Source organism: Orcinus orca, chromosome 14, assembly GCF_937001465.1.
Source record: "Orcinus orca chromosome 14, mOrcOrc1.1, whole genome shotgun sequence".
Lineage (NCBI taxonomy): Eukaryota > Metazoa > Chordata > Mammalia > Artiodactyla > Delphinidae > Orcinus > Orcinus orca.
In genome coordinates this window covers 59,445,575-59,473,257 of record NC_064572.1, presented here as the reverse complement: position 1 = coordinate 59,473,257, position 27,683 = coordinate 59,445,575, and the positions used below count along the sequence as shown (strand labels likewise).

Sequence of the window (27,683 nt, the reverse complement as noted above, 5' to 3'; positions counted from 1 at the left end):
AAGTTGTCAAAAAGATTTGTTTAGTAAATGAATGAATGTACTCATTGAAATGACCAAATGATTGGTTTTAATTGTTTTGTGGACGTGAGACTCCAACTCCTTCATTGTTTTAAAGAAGCAAACTCCTAACAAAGAACTCATAAGAATTATAAGGCAGCCCACATTCATGGCTTCCTCCAGCTCTGTGAGGCTCCCCATCAAAATGTGAGAACAGAAAGGGGGTGAAGCTAACTCACCGCCACGCATCTCATTGCCTGAGGCGTGTGCTCACTGAGGCAGCTACAGCCTCCGACACAGAGCGGGCTCCAGCCCCCATCTCCCAGGCCCCTACATCGATGCTGGTGATGTGTTGACTCCATCATTGCTGGGACGGGGATCACGCCACGGCCTGGCAGCTGGAGGTGGAGTGGCCCGCCTCCCTCAGCCTGTGTAACCCATTGTTTCTAAAGAGATGTTGGTGCAGGAGTCGCCAGGCTCTCAGGCCAGCTCTGGGTTCTTTGCTGAGATGGAGGTGTAACCAAGGAAGGGGCTTGAAAAGTAAAAAGGACAGAAAATGAAGACGACGAAGGTAGATGACCTGGCCCTTACACAGTGGCCCTGAAGCAGAAGACCATCTTCCCCAAGGGGCGGGCCAAGGACTGGGCTCCTCCCCTGACCATAAACGGCTTGGCCAGAGCTCTGTGGGAGCCACCTCTTCTCCTGTCACCCTTGCTCTCCCAGCTGGATGTTCCCACAAATGCAAGACACAAGCCAATAACACCAGCAAGAAAGGAGCTTGCTGAGGGCAGTGTTTGGAGAAAGCTTTCGGGAGGCTGTCGGAAATGGTGAGTGCTAGTTAGCGTCTTTCCTCTGCCTAACCTTCATTTCTCTCTATAGAAAACAATCCCCAGACTTTTAGATTTCACATCTCCTAATTCAAGTATAACTGTACCCTTGGGGCAAGAAGTTAAGGAGCTTGGCTTTTAATTCTTTTCCAATGTACAATCATTTAAAAACATTCTATCTAGTATTTGATGATTCCATCTTATATTTTAATATTAAGGTTTTGTTTTTAAAACCCCACATACAAGGATGCAAAGTAAATGTTTCGGCTAATTTCAGTTCCCAGTTGAAGCAATGGGTGCGACCCATGCCTTTATCCTTATTTGTTCATTCTGCCTTCTGCTGCGTGATCAGCAACAGGGAGAGTCGTAAGTTGCATCGGAAACCTTCCACCTTCCTTATTGACTTGATACACGTTTGCTTATGACTCAGTCGAATGAAGCTTGGTAAGTTAGAAGAGGCTTCTGTGATTCCTTTCTAAAGAGACTATTAAGAGGAGTTGACATCTAGGAGTAAAGTCTGTTAGAAGCATGCACAGGTGAATAGATGTAGGATGGGAGGGGTGAGTGACAGGAGGACTGAAGGGCTGCAGGCCCAGGTTAGAGGGCTGACCTCTCCCACCTCTGGGCCTCAGGGGGTGGGGAGGGGCCCTGCCTGCTGGCACCATATTGGAAGAGCTCTCCTGATCCAGAACCCGCATTTCTATCTACTAGGGGCTGGGGCAGTAGCCAGACTAGAGACTTAGGGGTCAGAATTCAACAGTCAGGACCCAGTTCCTGGGGAAAGGGCGGTTCAGGGAGGGTTCAGAAGGTTAGGAAGAAGGCTGTCCTCTAAAGAAGACGCCCTCTGCATTCTTGTTTCTTGAAAATCTTTTTTTTTTTCCCCAATAAATTTATTTTATTTTATTTATTTATTTTTGGTTGCATTGTGTCTTCGTTGTTGCACGCAGGCTTTCTCTAGTTGTGGTGAGTGGGGGCTACTCTTCCTTGCGGTGCATGGGCTTCTCATTGTGGTGGCTTCTCTTGTTGCAGAGCATGGGCTCTAGGCACGCCAGCTCAGTAGTTGTGGCTCGCGGGCTCTAGGGCGCGGGCTCAGTAGTTGTGGCGCACAGGCTTTGTTGCTCCGCGGCATGTGGGCTCTTCCCGGACCAGGGCTCGAACCCGTGTCCCCTGCATTGGCAGGCAGATTCTTAATCACTGCACCACCAGGGAAGCCCTCTTGAAAGTCTTTTAACAAGAAGTTAAAACTTTAAAAAAGAACAAAAAGGAGTTGAATTCAGGCTTTGGAGTTGGGAAGATCTGTGGTCTAGTCTCTCCCACTTACCAGTTGGGGACCTCGGTCACCTCACCCATGATGTAGAGATGAGAGTGCCCCCCTTGTGGGGAGGTTATGAGTGCAGTGTGTGACCACTCACTCATAACAGTGAGTGGTGGTTATCCCATCCCCCCTCCTTCCCATCACAAACAGCAGACTCATAATGAGTGACACTCAGCCACTGAGATCCTGATGTACCTTCAGAACCATTATGTAGATACCACCTAGTGCTTAGACTAGCAATGAGTGCCTTGTACCAAATCCCAGTACTTTGAATATTGCTAATCCATGTAGACAATTCCATCCAGCAAGATCTTCCCAGGGGCTTCTCTGTGCCTCGCTCTGTGCTGACTAGGCCATGAAGAATATGACACCATGTGATCTTCCACCTGGAGTATTTTACAGTTTCAGAAGAGCTGCCACAGACATTATTTCCTTTGGGCTTAGTTAATAGATCCCTGTTTTGAGGATGGAAAAACAGTGCCTGGTAGAATAGATTTGTTGTGAGGAAATGGAGACCAGAGAGTTTGATTCACTTTCCCCAGGCCACACAGCTACTAAGTGGCTGAGTCTGGACTCAAATCTAGATCAGGGGGCTCCAAGCCCAGGGTTGCCTTGCCCCACCCAGCTGCCTCTCTAAAGGACACTGCGTGAGATTCTTCTCCACCCACATTTACGTGATGTTTTTCTTTCCATGAGAGCGCTGTAGTGTGCTTCTACAAAATATAAATGTCTTTCTGAAATTAGCCAAAACCTTCGTCATCCAAATGTTGATAAACAGCACGTGCAATGGCCCACTTGTTGCTGCTCCTCCCTTCTGCTGTCCCCCCAAAGGAAGCTTTGTTCTGGGCCTGCTGACATCAGTACCCGGTGCTCACTGATGAGATAAGGCTCTGGGCAGCTGCGTTTGAGGCAGAGACATCCAGTGTCCTCTGCAGGCTCAGTTGGCATTACCATGAAAGGTAGTGGTTAGGTCCCTTGAGCAGGAAGACCCTGACCTGAGGTGGCCCAGATGTCCCTCTTGTCCTAATACTGTCCTGGAAGAGGAGGTGCAGAATAATTGGGGGCTCCAATTATTCTGCAGAAACTCTAGAAGTCCTGAGGAAGCCTGTAATGTAGCAGAAAGAGGCTGTCACCAAAAGACCCAGTCTTGTGAATTTGGGCAACTTGTTCAAATTCTTCACCGATTTTCTTCTCTATAAAGTGAGGGCCCCCTGTTGCTAAGAGACAGAGAAGTGAAGAGTCGCCACTGAAGCGTGCCGGCTGGCTAGGGACATCCTAATTGAAAGACATAATCTCTGAGGCAGGGGGTAGGGGGAACTATACTTTGTAGGTGCTTGGAACATTTTTAGTTCGCAAAGGAATTTCTCATTCATTAACCTCTCTGAATTCCAACCTTCCAGAAAGCTGGCTAAAACAGGTGTCTCATCAATTTTGCATATATTGGGACTATTGCCTCTATTGCCTCTAGAACCATCTTCCAGGTTGGATTTGAGTCACATGGACCAATCCCACTTGGCCTGTTTTAAGAGATAAGCTCCACCTGTTCTCACTTATCCGTGAGGTAATTTCTGAGGAGTCCCTGGGCCTCAGCTTCCTCTTCTGTAAAATAGGAGTTCTGCCCTCTTGCACTGTTGGTGGGAATGTAAATTGATACAACCACTATGGAAAGCAGTATGGAGATTCCTTAAAAAACTAAAAATAGAACTGCCATATGACCCACCAATCCCACTACTGGGCATATACCCTGAGAAGACCATAATTCCAAAAGAGACATGTATCACAATGTTCACTGCAGCTCTATTTACAATAGCCAGGACATGGAACCAACCTAAATGTCCACCGACAGATGAATGGATAAAGAAGTTGTGACACATATATACAATGGAATATTACTCAGCCATAAAAAGGAATGAAATTGAATTATTTGTAGTGAGGTGGATGGACGTAGAGACTGTCATACAGAGTGAAGTAAGTCAAAAAGAGAAAAATACCGTACGCTAACGCATATATATGGAATCTAGAAAAATGGTACTGATGAACCTAGTGGCAGGGCAGGAATAAAGATGCAGATGTAGAGAACGGACTTGAGGACACGAGGGGGGAGGGGAGGCTGGGATGTAGTGAGTGAGTAGCATTGACATATTACACTACCAAATGTAAAATAGATAGCTAGTGGGAAGCTGCTGCATAGCCCATGGAGATCAACTCTGTGCTTTGTGACCACCTAGAGGGATGGGATAGGGAAGGTGGGAGGGAGACGCAAGAGGCAGGGGTTATGGGGATATATGGATACGTATAGCTGATTCACTTTGTTGTACAGCAGCAACTAACACAACGTTGTAAAGCAGTTATACTCTGATAAAGATGTATTTAAAAAAATGAGAGTTCTGAGGTAGATGATCCTGAAGGCACCTCAGGTCTGAAATGTTAGGATTCTCTTGGATTCTCTAATCCTTCCCAATCTTCCCATTGTTGGCTACCATTTAATTTTAAAACTTAGCAAACACGTTGCTTCTAGAACGACAGAACCAGGTTTTGGGAGGCTTCAGGAAGATCAGGAGCTGGAGTTTAAGCCAAGCTGTGGGGAACCAGGGAGGCTGGGGCTGAATGAGAGCCCAGCCAGGAGGCAGGAATCAGGGCTGGTGGACACGAGCGGGGGGCGTGGCAGGGGTCCGGAAAGTAGACACATGACTTCAGCTCCCTGAACAAGGGGCAGAGAGCGTCGCCAGCTGAGTTGGAGCAAAATCCACCCATTTTTCACATCCAGGCAGAGAAGGGACTGGGTAAAGAGCAGCCTGGAAAAACTGGCATCAAAGAGCCCAAACTGGAGTGACAGGACATGGGGACAGGGAAGAGGAAGGAGCCACTGGAGGCCCTGGGCAGGGTCTGACCCGGGTAGGTGGGCACGTGGGCAGGCTAACATGTTGGTGCCCCATTGAGCCGACAGTCTTTAAATACTGATGCCATATTTGGGGGGAGAGGTAAGGCTGGTTGCTGAGTGAGGGGATGGCACAGAGGGTTAGCATCTCCTCTGTCGTTCTGACCAGCTCAGCTCCAGCCTGGAACCCCTGCCTCAGACTCTGCAAAAACAGAAGCTTGTCTTCCTCAGCTTCTCCTCCTGGGAGGGGGTTGAAGGAGCAGGTTTTTTTTGTTTTTTTTTTTTTTTGCGGTACGCGGGCCTCTCACTGTTGTGGCCTCTTCCGTTGCGGAGCACAGGCTCCGGACGCGCAGGCTCAGCGGCCATGGCTCACGGGCCCAGCCGCTCCGCGGCATGTGGGATCCTCCCGGACCGGGGCACGAACCCGCGTCCCCTGCATCGGCAGGCGGACTCTCAGCCACTGCGCCACCAGGGAAGCCCGGAGCAGGTGTTCTTGTTGGAGCCCCTGGGGGGTCTTACTTCCCACCCCAAGAAGAAAGCGCCATCACTTTACAGTTTCCTCCCTGAAGGGAGTTCCGGGGGAAAGCAATTTTTAGCACTCTGCTGAATTTCTACTGATGTTTCTGCTGCCCTTTTGGGTCAGGACTGCTCAGGCAATAGCTTCACTGGCTGGTCCCTTAATCTGGCCCTGGTTGAGGACCTGGAAAAGGAGAGAGGCCAAGACTGCCTTGATGCTGAGGGAGGAACTCATGACCTCAGGCTCCGCTGCTCCCCTGCCGTCTTTTGGGGCCAAGACTGGGAGGGGAGGCTGGGACTGACTGAGCCCGTGGTCGGAATCCGCCAGGGCCAGTGACATTTGGTGGAGGGGTGAGGAGCCTGGCTGACCATTCCTGGGAGCTTTAATGTTTCCTTCTCTCTTCCAGAGTTTTTCACTGAACTTCACACTGCCGGCCAACACAGTGAGTACAGCGGTCCCCGTTCACCAGGCAGGTCAGCAGAGATCAATGCAGAGTTGACACTGGGCCTCCAGGATGCCAAAGCTCACGTGAAGCAACAAGTTACATGGGTTCCAAAGGCATTACGAAGAGCTGGGGGTGCTGAGAGAAATGTTTTCGATTATAAAAATTATAAATACACATTTTGAAAAGGAATATAGCAAAAAACCAAAACAGCTAACTTGCCATCAGCAGAAAACACTGGGGACACTAATTCCAGTCCTGTCCGACTCGACATAAATTTTGACTTTTGTTGCATTTGTACCATGGGCTTCTTATTCTACCCATAATTTTATATGATAAATGTCTTCCGTCCACCTTTTTAACCGTACTGAGGGTGGTCACATGATATTTCTTCAAGTGAATTCTTTAAGTGATTAATCACTCTTAGGAATGATTTTGTGATAAACGTAGGTATAGATAAATCCTTGTCAGCACGTAAGCTGATTCCCTTAGAATGTAGCCTAGAAGGGGAATTATTCGGTCAAGAAGGATGAATGTTTTATGGCTCTGTGACATTTAGTTGCAAGTCCACATGGAGATTTGCAGTTGATGATGGTGGACCGTTTCAATCCAGAATTGGTCCTCCGTCTTCTGTTCTCGTGCTGTGTAGAGCTAACACGCCAGGTTATCTCTGTTTTCTGAGCGGAAGTGCTGCTGTGATGGAGTCAGGTGTTTTCCTGGCCCAGTTTTTCAGTGGTTTTGGCTGTGCCAAAGTTTTCTGAAAAGTCATATGGTTATTCAAAGAGAATAAACTGAATCATCAGGAAAGAGGACGCTTAAGCCCGTGCTCGTGTTTACTGTACCGTGGGGGCGTCATTCTGGAGAGCAGCAGAAAGGTAGAACCTCGAGACTCACTGCCGGCCTTCTGCTGCCACTGGCGGCCCTGACATCTGTCCGTGACTCCCTGGCACCTGCTCTACCCTCCTGGGGCGGCCCTGCCTTCAGACCCTCCCTGACTTACTCTGCTCCCTGCTTCTGCCTCTGCCTGTTGTCTGCAGACAAATTCCCCTATCCCTCTCCTTACCTGTCAAAACCTTTTAATATGGCCACTGCTGGCGCTTTCCCCCTGGCTGCTCGAAGCCAGCAGGTCCATAGAGACCCCGGGTTCTGTCTTATCCTGGCTTGGCCCAGTCTACGAAGGTAACTCAGAGAAGCAAGAAGCCGTTGCTTGGGGCGGTGAGGGTGAATGGGTTGAGAGGCAGGCCCTTACACTGTTAGTCATCACTTTGGGAGCATCTCCTTGGTTCACAGCACATTTCTCTGAGAACTGTCCCTCCTCCCTTTGAACCTATGTAGGACAACAGCCACCCCAGCCTGCCTGGGACTGTCTGGTTTTAGCACTGAATGCGCTACCACCTAGGCAATTTCTGGGGAAAACCAGGACGGCTGGCCACCCTACCTGGCAGTCATATTTCTACCACAGAACCCTTCCGTTTTGGTGCAGCTGGATGACTGGGAACACCAGAGCCCTGGAAGGTAGGGAAAGGTGGATACTCAGCTCATGAGAGCTTCTCTGCAGGGAGCTGGGGACAGGGCCACCTATGCAAGTCCGCCCCTACTGGGCCATACTGAACTGTCAAGTATAAAAACTGGGTTGGGATGCTGCATTTGGTCATGGAAGGCAGAGTAGTCCAACAGTTAAGAACTTGGACCCTGGAGCCAGACCACTCGGCATCTGCCACTTAGGGCTGTGTGACCTTGCACAAGTTACTTGACTTCTCTGTGCCTCACTCCTCTCTTCTGTAAAATGGGGATCGTTGTAGTCCTGCTTCACTGGCTATGGTGAAGAATAAATGAGTTGATACAGGAAAAGTACTTGAACAGCCTGGCACATAGTAAGTTCTCCATAAGCATTAGCTGGTACGATTAGCAGGTGTCCATGAGGGCAGGAAAATCCATCTGGAGAGAGAAAGAAGGAAGCAAACAGGCAGGGAAAAGTACAGGTGAAGGGCCATTCTACCCAGGAGTGATGGAGAGATCCCAGGAGGGATGGCTTTGGTTCTGACAAGTTGCTGGTCCCCAGCTTCAGTCCCTAGAGAGGCCAGATTCCCACTGCACATGGGCTCCATGAGGTACCCCTGAATCCTTAGAGGTAACTCATTTTGGGGGGCCAAAGCCAGCCCAAGTGAATTTCTGTAACCTGAAGACAAAACATTTTACCCAAAACGATATGCAACTCTTGGCATCACCCTGAGAAATAGAACCCTTAAGGTAAATGCAGCTTTAAGGTGGGGGTGGGGTGAGATTGCGCTTCGGTAAAACTGTAGCTATTTATTTTTTTAAATTTTATTTATCTATTTATTTATTTCTTAACATCTTTATTAGAGTATAATTCCTTTACAATGGTGTGTTAGTTTCTGCTGTACCACAAAGTGAATCAGTTATACATATACATATATCCCCATATCTCCTCCCTCTTGCGTCTCCCTCCCTCCCACCGTCCCTATCCCACCCCTCTAGGTGGTGACAAAGCACTGAGCTGATCTCCCTGTGCTATGCGGCTGCTTCCCACTAGCTATCTCTTTACATTTGGTAGTGTATATATGCCCATGCCACTCTCTCACTTCGTCCCAGCCTACCCTTCCCCCTCCCCGTGTCCTCAAGTCCATTCTCTGTGTCTGCATCTTTATTCCTGTCCCGCCCCTAGGTTCTTCAGAACCATTTTTTTCTTAGATTCCATATATATGTGTTAGCATACGATATTTGTTTTTCTCTTTCTGACTTACTTCACTCTGTATGACAGACTCTTGGTTCATCCACCTCACTACAAATAGTTCAATTTCGTTTCTTTTTATGGCTGAGTAGTATTCCATTGTATATATGTGCCACATCTTCTTTATCCATTCATCTGTCGATGGACACTTAGGTTGCTTCCATGTCCTGCCTATTGTAAATAGAGCTGCAATGAACATTGTGGTGCATGACTCTTTTTGAATTATGGTTTTCTCAGGGTATATGCCCAGCAGTGGGATTGCTGGGTCATATGGTAGTTCTTTTTTTTTTTTTTTTTGTGGTACGCGGGCCTCTCACTGCCGCGGCCTCTCCCGTCACAGAACACAGGCTCCGGAGGCGCAGGCCCAGCGGCCACGGCTCACGGGCGCAGCCGCTCCGCGGCACGTGGGATCTTCCCGCACCGGGGCACGAACCCGTGTCCCCTGCATCAGCAGGCGGACTCTCAACCACTGCGCCACCAGGGAAGCCCCGGTAGTTCTATTTTTAAAAACTGTAGCCATTTAAGTACCAAGTGTCAGTACCTGGTTAGCAAATCTCTCCTTTGATGGGAGCTCTCTGGGAAAGGGGCTTAGGCTTGGAACGCAAACATCCACATTCGGGGTAGATTTATGGTTATCTGTGAAACCTGGGAGAAGACCTATAACTTCTCTGAGATCCGGATCTTTTTTTTTTTTTTTTTTGTAAAATAGAGACAATAACTGTCAAAAGTCCAAGCCCCTGGGATTCCAGTGTACTCACTGAGGTTGATGAGAATATTCAATATATAACAGGTCTGGCCAGAGCTTTGCCAAGTTTAAAGGAATGACAAAAGCTTATACTCCTGGCGCTCATTTGATCCTCTTACCAATCCTAGAGGTAGGTACTCACAGCCCTATTGTATAGATGAAGAAATGAGGCTCGTTAGCTTGTGAGTGGAGAAATCGCCATTTCATTCCGGCTAGTGTGAGCCTAGGACTCGTGCTCTTAACCCCACACGGCATCACCTAGCGTAGCTTACGTGGGTCAGTTGCTAATGTGGAACTCTGTGCCCTGAGATTTATTGATCCAGATAAGACTCTCATCTGATATATCTCATAAATGGGTAAAATCCAGTGCCCCTCCTTGAGTGGAGATGTGAAATGGGAACATGTACTTACTCATTCAGCGTAGAATTACCCCAGGAGCATGGATAATTCACAGCTTCAGATACCTGCCCAAGCCATTTGCTTCATTGCAGTTTGGAAACAGGTAAGGCCTCCTTAAAGAGCCTGGCTTCCACTGGTATTGAATTTTTTTCCCTTCTAGCAACGGGGACAAGTAGGCCCAAAGTGTGCTGGGAATGGTGTGGGGACTTGGGACAGGAGAAAACCTTTTTGAGTTCTGAAACCTGTTACGGCAAATCCACAGGGTGTATAATGAAGACCTCACCTGAATTTCTGATTTCTCTCTCCTTGTAACCCAATTTTATTCCTTCTTACCTGAGAAGCAATCAAAGAGGGTTCTGTTCGGCAGTTGTTTTTAATAAAAAGTTTAGCAAAGGTATATACTTCAGGCATTACAGCTTAGCCTTGGACAGACTGTGTTGTGTGACGTGTGACGTGTGATTTTGTTTTCTTAAGACGTATATTCTTTTTCCACCCAGACTTCCTCCCCAGCTGTTACCAGTGGGAAAGGAGCAGTAAGTATATCACTTAAATTATGAAGCCTTAGTTTGGTCATTTAGAAAATGGGGATAATGCTGTACCCATTTCATGCATTCGTTTTGAGGATTAAAGTTTGATATGTGAACTGTCACCAAGCACAGAATCTTCCTCAACTATTATTCTTATGACCAACTCAGTTCAAAAGGGAAGGAGAACATGCAAAATCACAGATGATTCCCAAAGTGTTGAACAAAAGAAGCTAGACACAAGAGACTACATACTTTCTACGTGCATCTAGATGACGTTGAAAAACAGACAAGACTAACCTACGGTGATGGATTTCAGGATAGAGGTTACACATGCAGTGACTGGAACGGAGCCCGAGGGGCTTCTGGGGGGCTGGTAATGTTGTGTTTCTTCATCTGGGTGCTGGTTACATGGGTGGGTTCATCACGTGAAAAGTCATCAAGCTGTATGTTTATAATGTATATACTTTTACGTATCATGTCATTCTTTAAATAAAATCACCCCCCCAAAAATGAAGAAGAATCCAGTATTATACGACATTGCATGTGTGTAGAGATTCTGAACACTATCTTTGGTATTTTCAAATAATCTGCAAATCTGAAAACTTATGGGGCTACAAGCATGGCTATTTCCACTCAGATCAAAGCAAAATGGGAGTCTGAAAATCAATTGGCTCATGCATTTAATGTAAATAAATTAAAAAATTCATATCAAAATGGTGTGGGATACACTAAAACCTTTTACTTTTTGCCAGACTAATAGATAAGAATGGTATCTAATTGTTGCTTTGAACTGTATTTCAGCTCTTCCTGTGTTGATGCAACATTTGTATTTCTGTTCCTGGGAATGGCCTGTTCATATATTTGTCCAATTTTCTACTGAATGATCACCCTTTTCCAATTGATTTAAACTATGTACATTAACTCCTATGAAAATGAGCCGTTTGTCATGTACATTGCAAACAATTTTTCACTGTCATTTCATTACCCTTTTGATTTTGTGTACGATACTTAGGGTCCATGTAGGGTTTTGTTTTACTTTTAATCAATCAAACTCTTCCTTTTTTTCCGGGAGAACCTGACTATTTTCTCTGTGCAGGACTGTGGACCTTCTCTTGGGTTAGCAGCTGGCATCCCGTCCCTGGTGGCCACGGCCCTGCTGGTGGCCTTACTATTTACTCTGATTCACCAAAGAAGAAGCAGCAGTGAGTCCACCGAGGTGATTAGCAGCTTCTTTGGGTCTGGCCGTGTTGGCAAGAATCGGTATTTGATGAACTGGCTTTGGGCTGAGGGGGTCAGGACCCATGTCTGTTTTCTGAGGACAAGGTGGTGGATGTTTCTGTGCCTCAGTTTCTGTCTCAGACTCATGACATTATCTCCAGGCAGAGCTGATTTGTCACACAACCCTTGTGTCACTTGAGGATGGTATCTGGGATGGCAAAAAGTAGCAGCGGAGAGGGACGTTTGTTGCTACGGCAAACACGTCGGTACAGTGGGTGTGTTCTCTAACCTTGAGAAACAAGGCCACAAGCTTCACAAAGAGGATGGAGGTGATCTTAGGAAGGATGGGAGACAAACAGACCCTGAGGCGTCTATCGTAGGGATACGTCCAGGAGTATGTGACTCTGTTTATCTTTGTCTTTTTCCCACTTCTGTACACACATCAGTCACAAGGGATCTCCCGACCCCACCCCATGCAAATACCAGATTGCTCTGGAGACCAGGCTCAGAATTCAAGGGCCACCCTGACCCACATCCAGCCAGGGTCCATGGTTGTGATACAACTGTGTTTGTAGACTCTGGGCTCTAATTCCATCCTTATTTACGAACATTCCTGATTGTTCTCACAGTGGTAGGCATTAACGGGGAGTAAAAAACGTAGGTTCTAACCCTGGCTCCGCCACTGTACAATTTATATGATCCTGGACAAGTGACTTAACATTTTCTGTTTCTTGGTTAGTTCAACTCCAAAATAAGAGTCATAAAAACTACCCACCTCAGGAATTCCCTGGCGGTCCAGTGGTAAGGACTCCGTGGTCTCAGCGGCCAAGGGCCAGGGTTCAATCCCTCCTTGCCCTTGTGGGGAACTAAGATCCCACAAGCTGTGCAGTGCAGCCAAAAAGAAAAAAATATATACCCACCTTATTTATTTAAGTAAAAAATTTTTTTTGAATTTTGGCTGCGTTGGGTCTTCACTGTGGCACGTGGGCTTTCTCTAGTTGCGGCGAACGGGGGATACTCTTCACTGTGGTGCGCAGGCTTCTCACTGCGGTGGCTTCTCTTGTTGCGGAGCACGGGCTCTAGGTACGCAGGCTCAGTAGTTGTGGCTCACGAGCTCTAGAGCGCAGGCTCAGTAGTTGTGGCTCACGGGCTCTAGAGCGCAGGCTCAGTAGTTGTGGCTCGCGGGCTCTAGAGCGCAGGCTCAGTATTTGTGGCTCGCGGGCTCTAGAGCGCAGGCTCAGTAGTTGTGGCTCGCGGGCTCTAGAGCGCAGGCTCAGTAGTTGTGGCTCGCGGGTTCTAGAGCGCAGGCTCAGTAGTTTTGGTGCACGGGCTTGGTTGCTTCGCAGGCATGTGGGATCTTCCTGGACCAGGGCTCGAACCCATGTCCCCTGCATTGGCAGGCGGATTCTTAACCACTGCGCCACCAGGGAGGTCCCTACCCAACTTATTTTAAGAGGTAAGCGGAGGTGTAAGGATGGAATGAGATCATGGGTATAAAGATGTGTTGACAAGCTGTAAACTTTAAATATATTAAGAAATATTGTGGTTGTTGGTGGTATTATTTAAGTAATGGTTCCTCAGTCTTTCAGGGCACTTTAAAATCATCTTGGAGGCTATGAAAATACCAACCACCAAAACCAATTAAATCAGAATCTCTGAATGTTAGAGCTGTGGCATTGGTACCAAAAATATGTCAACATTTTATGATGGATCACGTTAAGCAGATACTAAAGTAGAGAGAATAGTATAATGAATCTAGTTATTAACAACGGCCAATCTTGTTTCATCTCCGCTTCCACCCACTTTTCCACACTGTCAACCTGGATTATTTTTGAAGTAATTCACAGTGGTATCTCTTGTTTATGTTTTTTCTGGGAGGGGGGAGTTATTATCTGTTTGTTTATTTTGTTTTATTTTTAAAGCTCTCTGGTGATTCTAATGTGCAGCCAGGTTTAAGAACCACTGATTTTAATCATGGTCATGGGCAAATGCTGTAACCTTTCATTTCTTCTTCTTCTCTATTTTGTTTTATTTTTTAAAACAACTTAGGAAAGTGAGAGGCCTTGTGAAATTTCAGAAATCTATGACAGTCCCAGGATAGCTGAGGTAAGAACTCTTGGTTATAATCACTATACATCATTCACATGGCAAGCAAGCTAAGGGTCTTAAAGCCTCTGGTGTACAGGAGAAGTGCAGGGTAAGCACAAAGGAGGTTCTCATTATATTTTTACTGGCTGGACAGGAATTCAAGATTTATTTAATATTAGGAAATTAATTTAATATCACTTATTTCACTGGTAAAAGAGAAAAATCATGTGACCATTTCCATGGAAGAGAATTCAAAAATATTATACAGCCATTTGTGATGTGAACTCCCAGCAAACCAAAAATTTTAAAGGCACTTCCTTAACTTGAAACAAGACATCTTTAAAAAAAAAAATTACAGCAAATATCATACCTAAAGGTAAAATGTTAATGATTCTTCTTCAGATCAGAAACAAAACAAGGATGCTCATTGTTACCAGTTCTATTTGATATTATACTGTAGGTCCTAGTCAACACAGCAGGATGAGAAAAAGAAGTAGAAATTAACTCAGTGCAGGAGAATCCTTTCACAATGTATATGTATGTCAAATAATCACACTGTTCTCTTTGAATATCTTACAATTTTATTTGTCAATTATACCTCAATAAAGATTTAAAAAAAAGAAAAAGAAGCAGAAAGCATAAGACTGGAAAAGAAGAAACAAAAATGTCCTTATTTACAGATGATATGATTCTCTACATAGAAAAGCCAAATTATCTACAGATAAATTAATAGAACTAACAAGATATTTTAACAAGTTTACTGGATATAAAATCACTATTAAAAAGTAATTCACATTGCTAAAAAGCAATAACAATTAATTAGAAAAAGTAATTTTTAAAAAATACCATTTTGTAGTGGTAATAAAAATACACAGAATGATGAGGAATAAATCTAACAAAAACTTGTAATCCCTTTATAGAGAATAATAAAACTTCAGTAAAAGATATTAAGTAAGACCTAAATAATGGGAGTTGGTATTCAATGCTCCTGGATAAGAAGACTCAATAGTATACAGATATCAAACAACTTCAAATTGATCTGTATAATAAATGTACTTCCAGTATAAACCTCAGCAAATATTTTTCATGGAACTCAATAAGGTGCTTCTAAAATCTATACAGAAGAAGACAGAAAAAAATGTTAAGTACCAGCAGACAGGTAGAACAAATAGAAAACAAATAGGAAGATGGTAGATTAAAACCCAACCATATCAATGATCACACTGATGGTGTCCAATGTATTGAAAACTATTTGTTCCAAACATTTTGTCTGACAGTTGGTTGTTTCAGGTGGGAGGGTAAATCTGGCTTCTGTTACTCCAACTTGGCCAGAAGCAAAAGTCTTTGATGTATTTTTTTTTAAACCTGTTTGTTTTCTCAAGAATCCTAGGAGGTTACCCACACAGGAGAAGAATATCACGGGAGCAGAAGAAGCCCACATATACGTGCAGACTGTTTCAGGAAGTGAGGAGCCCATTCGTGACACTTACCGTCCTGCTGTCGAAGTGCAGAGAAGGAGGGCGTTGTGGTGGCTTATTCCCAGACTGAGCCTGGAGTGATGCCGCACAGCCAAGGAGCAGATCTGGAGCTGGAACAGAGCTAAGCACACAGGGATTTGTGCTCGGAGGGAGGAGAGACGCCACGCTGCTTCTTAACCAATCCAAATTTCATTTGCAGATCCGGAAAACTTTGGGGTTGACTTTACTCTTTAAGGGACAGATCTGGTAAGGTTCCTTCCAACGCTCACACCTTGTGGTTTAATAAGCAGTGAAGTCATTGTGCATCAAAAGGAGCCCTTGGGTCCTGCTCTTGACCCCGGTGGGGATTTGCTTTTCTTTGTGATTTGGGGAAGGGGGTTTGATTTCTCGGTGACTTGCCCCCTCATCTTTTTTCATATCCATTTTCTTAAAAAAGCCGTCAGACCTGGCTTCCATGGGCAGGTTGGCCAAGCTAGCATGGAGGAAGTTGGGATATAAATGAAACGTACAGGGGATGTGTGAAGAGAAGCAGTTCCTTATTTCTGAACAACTCAGGGTAGAAACCATGTGGAACCACATGTTCCCTGACCACAGGGACAGCCCACTGCTGCATCATTCATCACTTGTGATCAGAGGGCATCTAAGGAAGGCAGTTCTGTAATGGGCTCTGTGTCTGTGTGTGGGTGCGTGCGCACGGAGGGTAAATAGGGAGAAGGGAAAGCAGGGGTTGTTTCAAAAGATTATTAGAGATGAGGGCTATACCCATTTTGCGGGAGTGGAGAGAAAGGCCCAAGTCGTTGGACCATCATGGGGAAAAACTCATTAGCAGGAAGAAAGATCAAGAGGACTCTGAGTGGATGAACACAGGACCAAAGGGATGGGCCAAGCAGCAACGTGACTGTCGGCTGAGGGGAGCCCATGGACAGTGTCACCATCGCTTCTGTGAGGAGGCTTACAGGAGTCCTGGTTCCCCTATGCAGGTCCATGGCTTGTGAGCACGCCGGGTCTCCTGGTGGGAGAACCTGGGTCCAGGGCATCTTGGGGTCCACCCACCAGCTCCATGGGCCTCCTTGAAATGCTGTGGAAACATTCCTTTCTCATACGGGGTGCCTGATTGCTCAGAAACACACCTCCTCTTCTTCACATAACCAAGGACAGGTTATACACATCCAATCACTGCCACACGCTGACACGTGCTCTTCAAAGCTCTTTGTGAAATTCAGTTTTGTACCAAGTCCACTGAGTCTAGTCACGTTAACAAGCAGATTTGTCCATTTTTAAGCGGACATGCCCAGGGATCCAGGTGCTTATACTTCTCTTACACGTTGGGAAGGACCTTGGATTTGCTGAGAACATGACTGTGGCCTTAGCCTTGACACTCAAAGGTCTGAGCTCTGGAGCATATCATGGGCCTTAGCTCTCTGTGTACAAAATGGAGACAGCCGTTTTCTTCCTCCTGCCCTTAGGGGTGTTGTGAGGCTGGAGAAGGCAAGTGAATGAGCCTTGTAGTCTGTAAAGTGAGACTTGTATTTTGGATCATTTATTTTAATTCTACTTGCAATCCATTACTTAGTATCTTTATTTTAAATGGTTTCTACTAAATTCGCTAGGTTCAGTATTTCTGTCATTTTTTTTCTGCTCTGATGCACAAGAACCCATTTTAGAATAAAGTGAAAAGCAAAATGGTCATTCCTGTGGACCTTCAACACGTCTATGGTGTTTCTTCGCCTATATTGAAGTATATGACATTGACCCTGGGGCTGGAATCAAGGGTATCCCAGGGATATTCCTGGTGCTGACACTTTCTTGGCTGGGCCCGTGATGGAGATGTTCAGTCCTTCACAGAGGGCAGCCCACCTTGTGAAGAAAATGCTGAGACCAGAAGTCAGAAGCTCCAGCCCCCCAACCTAGGGTCGGTGCTAGCGTTGGGATGACCTTGGGCCAGTCACATTCTAGAAAATGCAAACTAATCAATTGGGGCAGAAAGCATATCCGCAGTTGCCCGGGGATGGTGGGGTGAGGAAGGGTGGGAGGGAGAGATTACAAAGGGCCACAAAGAAATTTTGGGGGGTAAGGATATGTTCTCTATCGTGATTGTTGTGATAGCTTCGTGGGTGTTATTACACATCAACACTTATCAAATTGTACACTTTAAACATATAATCTATTGAAAGTCAATTCTACCTCAATTAAGCTTTTTTTGTTTGTTTGTTTAAAGCATTCAAGCCACACAGAGTCAAAATCTCTCCTTCTTTATTCAGCATTTTGCCAGGAGAACAAGAGGACATGGGAATGTGATTGGTGTCCTAGAAGGACAAATGCAGTCTTTTTCTGGAGAAGTTAGAAATAGACAAAAATAGATTCATGTACTCAGTGCCTAAAATGTAGAATGAAATCTGCTCTCAAGGGCTTTCAGTGTCAGCCTGACCTGAAGACCTGAAAAGCTCCCAACACCACATGTACTGCAGAAGAATTTTACCCCGAAGAATGATGGGCGAGTTACCCAAACTAGAGGCAAAATTAAGACTCCTTTAAATGTAGTTTAGGAAGATGTGAATTCCGTGACGTTGTATGCAAATTTTATATGCATAATTATTATTCAGGGGCCAGATTCCATGATTCCCTTCAGATTCTCAAAGGGATCTGCAACACCCTCCCAACAGTTAAATGTAAACAGTGGTAATTACAGTTGAAGGTTAGTGACAAAGATGTCAAATTCAACCTTTCTTAAGCGACTTGTTGCCACACCTTTAATACAAACTGATTTGAAATTAGTAATGGTTGTGCCTTGTTAGTTTAATAATTATATTTCTATAGAGAAAGGAAAATGGAGGGAAAAAATTAACCTCTCCTATATAGATGCCTGTTTTCATGAAGGTCATGGAGATGATTTGCTGAGAATACTTGGTAAGAATTATAGGTAAGAAGCCTGAGTGTGAGTTTTGCTGTATTTCACACTCAATGCATCATGTTGGAAAATCATTCAGCCTCCAAAGGAGATCCTGTCCCCCATCATCATCATCATCATCAATTTTGCAGCAAGAAGGTAGAGATGGTGAAGGTGAATAACCTCACTCTTTCTGCCTCCTGCCCCAGGGTTAAGGAAGGCTAAAACACTGGACACACTTTCGGACTTGTTTCTTGTGAAAATATTATCCCCTACAGAACAGGGACATGTGGGACGCAAAACGGATTGCAGGCCACAGTGCCATTCGAGTGCAAGTACACCACAGTGAGGGTCATGAAGAGTCTCCCTCGTTTCCAGCTTCAGCAAAGGAGCTGGATTTCTTTAAAACAGTATATTCTTGTCCTTGGATTTACAGTGCCAGCCCGTATGAGAGGACTGATTTGTCTTCTTAAGTCGTATGCCTGCCTTTCTGGGAAGCAGTCCCCAGGTGCCTGAACGATGCCCAGATTATATGAAAAAGACTAATCCCTGTTACATTTATAGCACTTTTTAGTTTTCAAAGCACTTTTCATTCATTATTTTGTTTGATTTTTACACTGAACCCAGCAGGTAATGCCGTGTGGGTGTTACTTATGTCCATTTTACAGATGAGAAAACTGGGGCTCTACAAAGGTAATTTTATTGGTCCTGGACATTGTAAAGCAAATTGCTTTTGAGGGATGATTTAAGTTTGCAGAAAGAGTAAAGGATAATGAGTTTAATTGATAATAGCGGTGGGTTTCTGTACTGTTCTGGGTCCTTTGATATACATGTTGGAGGGAAGGGTTTGAAATACTTACAGTGGTGTGAATTAATTGATAAAAAGTGCATTCAAAACAGATAAAGTTGACTCCCACTATAGCTCCCATCTGTCCGTAAGAGATAAAGGTCGGCGAGTACCCGAAAGTCCCCGTAAAGTAGCCCTTGATTTCCAAGAAACTCCAGAGTCATGGGACAGGACCTTTGCCTCCTGTCACCCTCAGCCTGGTGTCTAGAGAGTTTCAGGCGGCGTAGCTGGTGCTGGTCAGGTCAAGACAGGTTCTAGTCTGGGGGTCCAAGAGCCAGGACAGTAGTCCTAATCTTCACCACCTGCTGTTCTGGCTTCAGGGGGTTGGTACTTACTGGTATAAAGTACTGCAAGTGAAGCACTGGCAGTGTACTTAAGTGCTACTTCCCCCAAGGAAAGTAACTTGTTCTTTGGTCCTTCACAATACAAAGGATCCCAGATCAAGCACTTTACAGTGTTAGCTCATCTAATCCTACAGCAGATGCAAAGGGAGAAACCATTATCATCTTGATTTCACAAAAGCGGAAATCGAGGCTCAGAAAGGTTAGGTAACTTGTCCAAGGTCACACAGCTAGTAATGAGGGGAGCCCGGCCTGTGTGCATATTTTCTGCCGAATCAACAGAGACTCTGGCATGAACTGTGTGACTCTGGCAAGGCCAGGGCCTCTCTCCAGACCTTTGTTCGTCACCTGCACAACAAGAGGGGTGGACTAGGATGTCTCCCAAGTTCCTGTTCAATATTCTTGGCCTTCTTTGATCTGCTATTATGTTGTACTTGCCGCCGAAGGTTCTTTTGTTTGCCACCAGAGGGCGCTCTGCTCCCAAAGCAGGAGGCACTGGGGAACGCTGAGTTCCCATTAATAGTCGCCCCCTTAATTGATAAAATTCTGGTCAAGAACAAAAATTCGTGTGCAGCTTTAGCAGAGGGAATTTGTGGAATTCCTAACAAGGCTTTCCAAATAAGAAAATTACTTCAAGAACCCCTGTTAGAATCTTTGCTGTTCTCATGGGGAAACTCCTCCATCACGTACCTCTAGGGCTTTTGTGTGGTGGGGACCTTGAGAGAATCAGCGCTGGGCAGTTGGTGAGTGAAGGTAAGCAGGCCACCTGCACGTTTCCCAAACATCAGTCCCCTGTGCTTCTCTACCTTCCCTCCCGATTCTCGCCATGTCCCCATCCCGCTGGTAATATTTACTAAATGTTTTCCCTTACGTTGATTCATTTTTCTCACTTAAATAAGTGTACTCAGAAGGGAAGCTTTGTACTTCCCTGGTGGCGCAGTGGTTGAGAGTCCGCCTGCTGATGCAGGGAACACGGGTTCGTGACCCGGTCTGCGAGGATCCCACATGCTGCGGAGTGGCTGGGCCCGTGAGCCATGGCCGCTGAGCCTGCGCATCCGGAACCTGTGCTTCGCAACGGGAGAAGCCACAACAATGAGAGGCCCACATACCGCAAAAAAAAAAAAAAAGGGAAGCTTTTTATCACTATTATAAATGGAAAAGCATTATTTTTGTAACATGTACGAAAATAAACACCTTTCTAGAATATAACATCCGTGCTTAGAATCAGAGAGTTTTGTTCTGTTCCATGCCCAATGCCTAGAAAAATGAGTTACTTAGTAGGCACTCAATGAATATTTTTTATTATATCAGTACAAAGATATTCATCTACATACTACCTAAATAATCTTGAATATCATACTCGGGAAGCACTGGGGCAGTGGAAGGTACTAGGAGAAAACGTGGTGGATTTGGGGATTTGAGGCTTGTGAACTGACCTGCCATGTGATGTCAGACCATGAGGCATTTCTCAGTGGGAGTAGCTGCTGTCCACTCCCCACCCCCCCATTTCCCCAGCTCACCTTAGCCAGCAACTCCAGATGTGACACGTGTACATATACCTGAAGCCCTGTCCAGCGTATAACTGTTTTCAGCCTGAACTGTCTTTTGGTTCCAGGATAGGCAAAAAGTCTTCATCTGCCACTTCACATCCACTAGAATGGCTCTCATTAAAAACAAGCAAAACAAAATAACAACAAAAAAACAAAAAAAAAAAAGAAAGGAAAAAGAAAATAACAAATCTTGACAAGGACGTAGAGAAACTAGAACCCTTGTGTACTGTTGGCAGGAATGCAAAATGGTACAGTCACTATGGAAAACAGTACAGTGGTTCCTCCAAAAAAATTATAGAATTACCACGTGATCCAGCAATTCTTCTAGGTTTATATTCAAAAGAACTGAAAGGAAGGACTTAAACAGATATCGTATAGCAATGCTCAAATTGGCTCTATTCACAATAGCCAAAAGGTGGAAGCAACCCAAATGTCCATCAACTGATGAATGGATAAATAAAATGTGGTATATTAGATGTACAATGGAATATTATTCAGCCTTCTAAAGGGACAAATGCCACAACATAGATGAAACTTGAAAACCTTATGCTAAGCAAAACAAGCCCAAAACAAAAGCATAAGTATTGTATGATTCCACTTACATGAGGTACCTGGAATAGGCAAATTCATAGAGACAGAAAGTAGACCTGAGGTTACCAGGGATGTGGGGGAGGGGAGTGTGGCGTTATTGTTTAATGAGCCCAGAGTTTCTGTTTGGGATGATGAGACAGTTCAGGAAATGGATAGTGACGGTGGTTGCACAACTTTGTGAAAGTAATTAATGCCACTGAATTTTACACTTAGAAGTGGTTAAAATGGTGAAATTTATGATACATATATTTTGCCACCAAAAAAGAAAAAAAGCTTTCACCTGATAAATTGGAAAAGCCTTTCTTGGAAAAGTCACTTGTGTTGAGAAGGTTCTGGGTCCAGCGGATTGATTATCAATGTCTACAGGGTAGGGGGAGTGGTGGCATTCCTGTCGCGCATCTGTGTTCCCTGCGGGCTAACTTCCATAAACTGACTCTCAAATGGGGAAAGTAGCTCTTGCGTCATTGTTGTAACTTGGAAGGGTTCTTTTGACCATTCGGACTCCTGAACTCCACAGATGAGAGGATGAGCCCAAACACTGACACCAAAGGGAGCTGCTCAGACCCTGAACGGAGCGGCAGTGACTGATGCCTGGGGGCTGGTGCAGAACTGGAGACCTTGGCCCAGCTCCGGAGGGCAGCACCCCTCAGCAATAGCCCGTGATGTCAGGTAGGAATGTGGCCCATTGTTGCCATGGATTGTTTCCCGAGAGAAGCTATAAATCCTTTTTTTTTTTAATGTACTCTATCAGGTTTTAAGCATTGACCACTAATTTTAAAATTTCTTAAAACACGGTGAAGGCCAAACAAGATATACCTATGGGCTGTATTTGGCCCATGGGCTGCCAGTTTTTACCTCTGTCATACATAAAAAAACCTTCTTATTCCCCCTTTGACATTTTCAGTGTGCACAAGAAGGCTTGGGAAGTTCATTTCCAGAAGTTCATTCCAAAAACAGGCTCTGGGAATTCCCTGGTGGTCGAGTGGTTAGGGCTCCGTGCTTCCACTGCAGAGGGGGCAGGTTCCGTCCCTGGTCGGGGCACTAGGATCTTGTGCGCTGCACCGTGCAGCCCCCCAAAAGTAAAATCAAAAGCTCTGGCTCCTGGATCAGCTACCCTTGTTGCTGCTTATAAAACATGATGTACTTTCCCTAGTCTCTGTGCTGGAACCACGAATGTGGATCTAAATCCTTCCATTCTTTAAAACAATAGAATAAAAAAGAATGAAATTTTGCCATTTGCAAAACATAGATGGACCTGGAGGGTATTATGCTTAGTGAAATATGTCAGACAGAGAAGGACAAATACTGTGTGTTAACACTTATGTGTGGAATCTAAAAAATAAAACAAATGAATGAATATAACAAAACAGAAATAGACTCACAGATACTGAGAACAAACTAGTGGTTAACAGAGGAGGGGGTGTGGGCAAAAGAGAGGAAAGGAATTAAGAGGTACAAACCACTAGGTATAAAATAAATATGTTACAAAGATGTAACATACAGGACAGGGAATCTAGCCAATATTTGATAATAACTTTAACTGAAGTGTAATCTATAAAAATAAAGCATTATATTGTACACCTGAGACTAATACAATATTGTAAATCAACTATATTTCAATTAAAAAGAAAAAAAGGAAAAAACCTGCTGTGTTCCCTCCTCCTCTGTGAAGGCCTCTGGCCCACAGGGCTCTCCTACTTCTAAGCCCGCATTGCCCATCCTCCCCTCTAGGTGGCAGCACTGCTACCGTTGTGCTGACCAGCCATTGCTCTCTGGCATTGTCCTCTTGTTCATTTTCCTCTCTTGTTTTCCAGGTCTCTCCTGGAGAGAGACTGTTATGATGAAGGGGAGATCTGGATTTTGGACATCGAGGCCTGACTTCCCTTGATCCATGATTCCTCCCTCCGCCTCCCCAGGAGGCCTGGGCTCCTTGCTGACTCCCTGGCCTCAAGGATGACATTTCTTTGGTGACAGAGGTGCTGAGGGGTGCTGGGGGGTGGACCTCGAGGCCACTTGAACTTGGAGAGTGGACCAAGCACGGAGGAGGGCCTGGGGCCTTGGGTTCTATGGGAGCGGCTGTGCCTTAAGAAGCTACAGCTCCCAGCCTCCAATGGCCATAGCCCTTCCAAGAGGAACGACCTCTACCCACACCCACCTCACCTTACACACACACACACACACACACACACACACCCCGTCACATGGCTGATTGGACCCATAATGCACACCTGGCCCAAAGGCAGCGCACCTATTAGCTGGAGAGCAGCCAGTGACCGGTTGGCCTACATGAAACTGGCAAGCTGACCCTATCAGATTCTGTCTTGAGAAATAGAAGATTTCAATAGGAGATTGAAGGACTGTTGGGCTGTAGAAAGAGAGAAGCAAGGTGGGCATGGGAGCCCTGGGAGTCAGCTCTGGCTGTCCCTTCCAAGGGCTTCCAAGGAGCCCTGGGAGTCAGCTCTGGCTGTCCCTTCCACATCAGGGGATGCCTAGCTGTGCTCTGCTGTCGACCCTTGGGCTCCTTGAGATCTTTGTTCTTCATGCTCTTTATGCCTAATGTGGTGTCTGGAGGAGCTTTGATTCAAACATCCTTCTCCACCGATTTGCTCACCTGGTCCCAGGTGCTGCTTGGCCATTGGGTTTGGGGCCCAGCACCCACGAGACGGACGTGCTCATCCTCGATCCTTAGGGCGCGGCTGCGCCTGCCTGCCATGTGTTGCTATGAGTCCATCTCCCAGATGCTGCCTGAGCCCAGCCACAGAGCATTCTGCTGAATAATCCGGAAGAGGAAGGTGGGTGATGATAACCTCACTGTCATGGACCAGCACGCTGAGCCGTGAAGCCCTGATGGGCAGTGGAACAGCTGACCAGGAGAGCAGGCGTTCCCCATGTCCCCGCCATCCCTCAGAAGCCAGCTTTGGCAGGGGACCTTGCCTCCATCCTCCTGGCACTACTGCTCCCATTTCCTTCCCTCCCACGGCTTCCTCAGTGCTCTCCTCTGGCCCTGCTCCCCCGTGTATGGGCTCATGGTCACCAGCTGAGCAGAAGAATCCCCTCCCCGGCTTCTAATGGCACCTCCAGATTTATCAGGATTAAAAGAGATGCTTTATAGGAAGAGAAAAGAATGTAAAAGAAACTAAACATGTAACTCTCTGAAGTAGCTCGTATTCATGGGCCCAATTCCTCACCCTCCCTGCATTCATGCCCTTTGCGATACATCCCATTGTGACAAAGCATAACGCCCCATCTCTGGAGGCTTAGCCACGTGACCGGCTTCGGCCACTGGATATTAACAGACATGGAAAGAGTCTTGAAAAGCACATGCACGCTGGGGTTTGCTTGCTCTCTTGTCTCCGCTGTCATCGTTGAGAAGGAGAGGGCCAGGTTAGCCCGCAGGTCCCTGGAGTAGGAGGATGGACCTGAGGAGCAGAGCCCCGCCTAGCTCAGCCAAACCCCCAGGCTGTGTGCAGATCTGTGTTGCTTTAAGCCACTGAGTTTTGGGATAGTTTGAATTTGGGGCAATACTAGCTGATATACACCCCACCCACAGGTTCCAGCACCAGGAAGGGAAGGAGACTCCTTCCCTGTGCCCAGGGCAGGGCATCAAGCTTCTCTATGGGGTCCTGGATCTCGCCATCTCCTCTCCCCTGAGGGGGCTGGAAGGAAAGGGCAAGGATCGTTGTGAGGCCTCCCAGCTCTCCAGCAGGCTGAGGACACAGAAGCAGCTGGAACAGATGGCCTTTCGGGTCTCTTCAAGGCATGGAGTCGATGCCTTCCTAGAGAAGGCATGACGTCCAAATGGGTCTGCAGCCTGGGAGTTCCAAAGGCTGCCTCCGTTCCCTTGGGTGCCCTGAGATGAAGAGGGCAAGAGAGATCATCTCCCTGAGAGAGACTCAGAGATGGTGGTTTAGGAAATTGTGCTTCCTTCTGAGTGAAAGCAGTGAGAATACATCCCATATGTGGCCTTGTGCCAGGACACCAAGGGACACAGCTCCAGGTGACAGGGGAGGAGCAGGCTTTGACCTGAGCTGAGAGTCAGGGCTCAGTCCCCCTCCTCCAAAAGCTCCAGGAGGGACGCACAACCCTCTCTAGAATCTCTGATCTTCTGATTAAACCTGTTTTGCCCCTCAAGGTAAACCTGAAACTCTTTATTCTTTCATTTTCTTACATTTTTGTTTAAGAATAGTTTAAAATATTTGAGTGAAAAACAAAAGACTCCACCATCTTGTGTTCTCCTATTTTTATTGGAAATATACAGAATTTCAGCTACATTGTGGGCAAAGTGGGCTTTGATGAGCTTTCCTGAGAACAAGCCACCAATTACAACACTGTTTTTGTGGCAAATGCATTGTGAATTCTAAGTAACAGTCCCACAAATGGCCTATTAGAGCATAACCCATTACCAGGTGGGGCATGATCATGTTTCCCAAACTATTTATTTCTAGAAGCAATCTGCATTTCAGTAAGACGTAAAGAATCCCAAACTTTCCTAAGGCATCTTTCATTATAATATGAAGCATAATTTATCTAACCTGAAAAAAAAAAAAAAAACAAAAGAAGTCGACCACTTTTTCCTAAGCATTTCTTTCCCATGGTTCGATGTAATCCAATCCCAGATGTGCAAAGATTTCTTCTTCACTTCCTGCTTTGAGAAACATCCTCTGAAAGCATAACAAGACATGTGTGCATTCAGATATTTTTGTTAAGCATCTCGATGCTGACACAGTGAAAATATAACTTGTAGAACTGTTTCGTCAAAACAAATCACTGCCAAAACACATTACCCTGCTTCTGAGGATAGAAATTCATCTTACCTGACTTCCGTACTTTTTGTATTTTCCCACCCCCCAAAACTTAATAAATTAAGGTAAAAGGATGACAGCCTTACATATTCAACTAGAGGCATTTGGTATTCTTCCTACGGATCTGTAGTTCTTAACCACAGTTGCTCATTAGAACTACCTGAAGGAGTTTTTTTAAAAAAATGTTGAAAACTGAGCTATACCCCAGTCCAATGAAGTCAGAAGCTCGGAGAGGTCTTGTCCTCCATCTGTTTAAGGGGGCTGGGAAATTCTCCTGTGCAGTCAGAATTACGTCCTGCTGCCATTGGTAAGGAGGAACGGTGATTATAGGATACTTGTGTGTGCTGGGAACTCCTCCTGGCCTTCCACCCCTGCCCCGCTCCCGCCAGCCTCCCACCGCATGATCTCTGTTAGAGCAAGCACCACTTCTCCTCCAGCCCTTCTTGTTATAGCACAGCGTTGGGCCTGTAGGAGGCACTCGCTTATGTTGAACTATTTGTTACGTGTCAATTTGTAAGTCTTCCTACATCGTGTTATGTGAAGCTGTCTCCACTCACATGCTAGACCACTGAGGCTTTCCTGCCAGCATCCACAGCCCTCTCTTATGACAGCAGCACCTTGATTTTTCTTTGGGAAACCACTCCTCCCTACTCTCAGTCTCTGAGGGTCAGGTGGGGCTAATCCCACCTCCAAGGAGGGGCACATGACCCAAGCCTGGCCAATAAGAGCCATGGAAAAGGGTTCAGGGATTGGCACATGGCCCAGGCCTGGCCAGTGAACATCAGCTAGGGCTCTTGCTGGAACTATTAGGAAGGAAGCTCTTTTCTGAAGGGGTAGCTAAGCTAGAAGGATGGAATTCATAGGAATACCCTGCCTGAGAGTGAAACCAACACTGAGGGAAATTTGCATGATCACCTTGATACAGCCACACCTGAAGTCCATGTTATCCCAGATGCTACAGTATATAAGCCAAATTCTTTTCTTTTTTTTGCCATTTCCATTTTGTATTCGGTTTCTGACACTTGTGAGACAGCGCTAACTAAATACACCTCATTTAGACTATAAGCTCCTATAGGGTAAAAGCCATTACTTCTAGTTATTTTGTGTCTTCTTCCTCCTCAGAGCTCTGTTTAGTGTCTTTGATCACCGTAGGAAGAGTAGATCTTGGCACTTGTGGACTTAGTTGAATATTTAACTCTTCCTAATTCATACAGTAATCTATCATTTTGCTGAGGCAGCATTTGGACTACTGCAAGGCTAGCATACCAAGTGAGTCTCAGCTGGTGTGTGAGTCTAGCTGACTGCTCATCTACATCTCAGGGCAGCTCTGTTGCTCTCCTTCTTGCAGTGGACTCTCATTAATGACCTATATGATCACTCAAAATGCTAATTCTCACTGCATCTGAGGGGTACTTGAGTGATATTTGTGATTTGGGGGGATCCTTAGTTTTCTTTGGAGTTACTCATTGCAGTTACCAAGGA

General features: G+C 45.7%; 2 protein-coding genes across 10 annotated transcripts in view; one reads left to right on the top strand and one right to left on the bottom strand.

The window, feature by feature from the left end:
* Window positions 1-429: 429 nt before the first annotated feature.
* OPALIN (oligodendrocytic myelin paranodal and inner loop protein) lies at window positions 430-16,889 on the top strand. Of its 8 annotated transcripts, none has more exons than XM_049697012.1 (8): window positions 490-824; window positions 5,941-5,976; window positions 7,312-7,491; window positions 9,438-9,603; window positions 10,370-10,405; window positions 11,496-11,615; window positions 13,667-13,723; window positions 15,088-16,889. In XM_049697012.1, exons 4-8 carry the CDS (start codon window positions 9,550-9,552, stop codon window positions 15,262-15,264), a joined length of 444 nt encoding a protein of 147 aa, XP_049552969.1. In that variant the 5' UTR covers window positions 490-824; window positions 5,941-5,976; window positions 7,312-7,491; window positions 9,438-9,549; the 3' UTR covers window positions 15,265-16,889. The 8 variants fall into 8 exon arrangements, with proteins under 8 accessions (XP_049552973.1, XP_033281561.1, XP_049552969.1 ...); XM_049697014.1 differs by lacking the exon at window positions 7,312-7,491 and adding an exon at window positions 1,102-1,268 and having other exon boundaries at window positions 5,941-6,007; XM_033425668.2 differs by lacking the exon at window positions 7,312-7,491.
* An 8,735-nt stretch (window positions 16,890-25,624) lies between these two features.
* The window catches only part of DNTT (DNA nucleotidylexotransferase), a 34,829-nt gene continuing 32,770 nt past the window's right edge, over window positions 25,625-27,683 (bottom strand). For both annotated transcript variants that reach the window (XM_004268390.2, XM_012532540.3), the window contains exon 11: window positions 25,625-26,060. In XM_004268390.2, coding sequence (XP_004268438.1) covers window positions 25,974-26,060 — 87 coding nt within the window. In that variant the 3' untranslated portion in view covers window positions 25,625-25,973. The remainder of the gene's footprint in view (window positions 26,061-27,683) is intronic.

Excerpts from the sequence above, each read along its gene's own strand:
- OPALIN (XM_033425670.2), top strand. Across the intron at positions 10,406-11,495 it reads TTACCAGTGGGAAAGGAGCA|GACTGTGGACCTTCTCTTGG; the intron begins GTAAGTATATCA and ends TTCTCTGTGCAG. Across the intron at positions 11,616-13,666 it reads GCAGCAGTGAGTCCACCGAG|GAAAGTGAGAGGCCTTGTGA; the intron begins GTGATTAGCAGC and ends AAAACAACTTAG.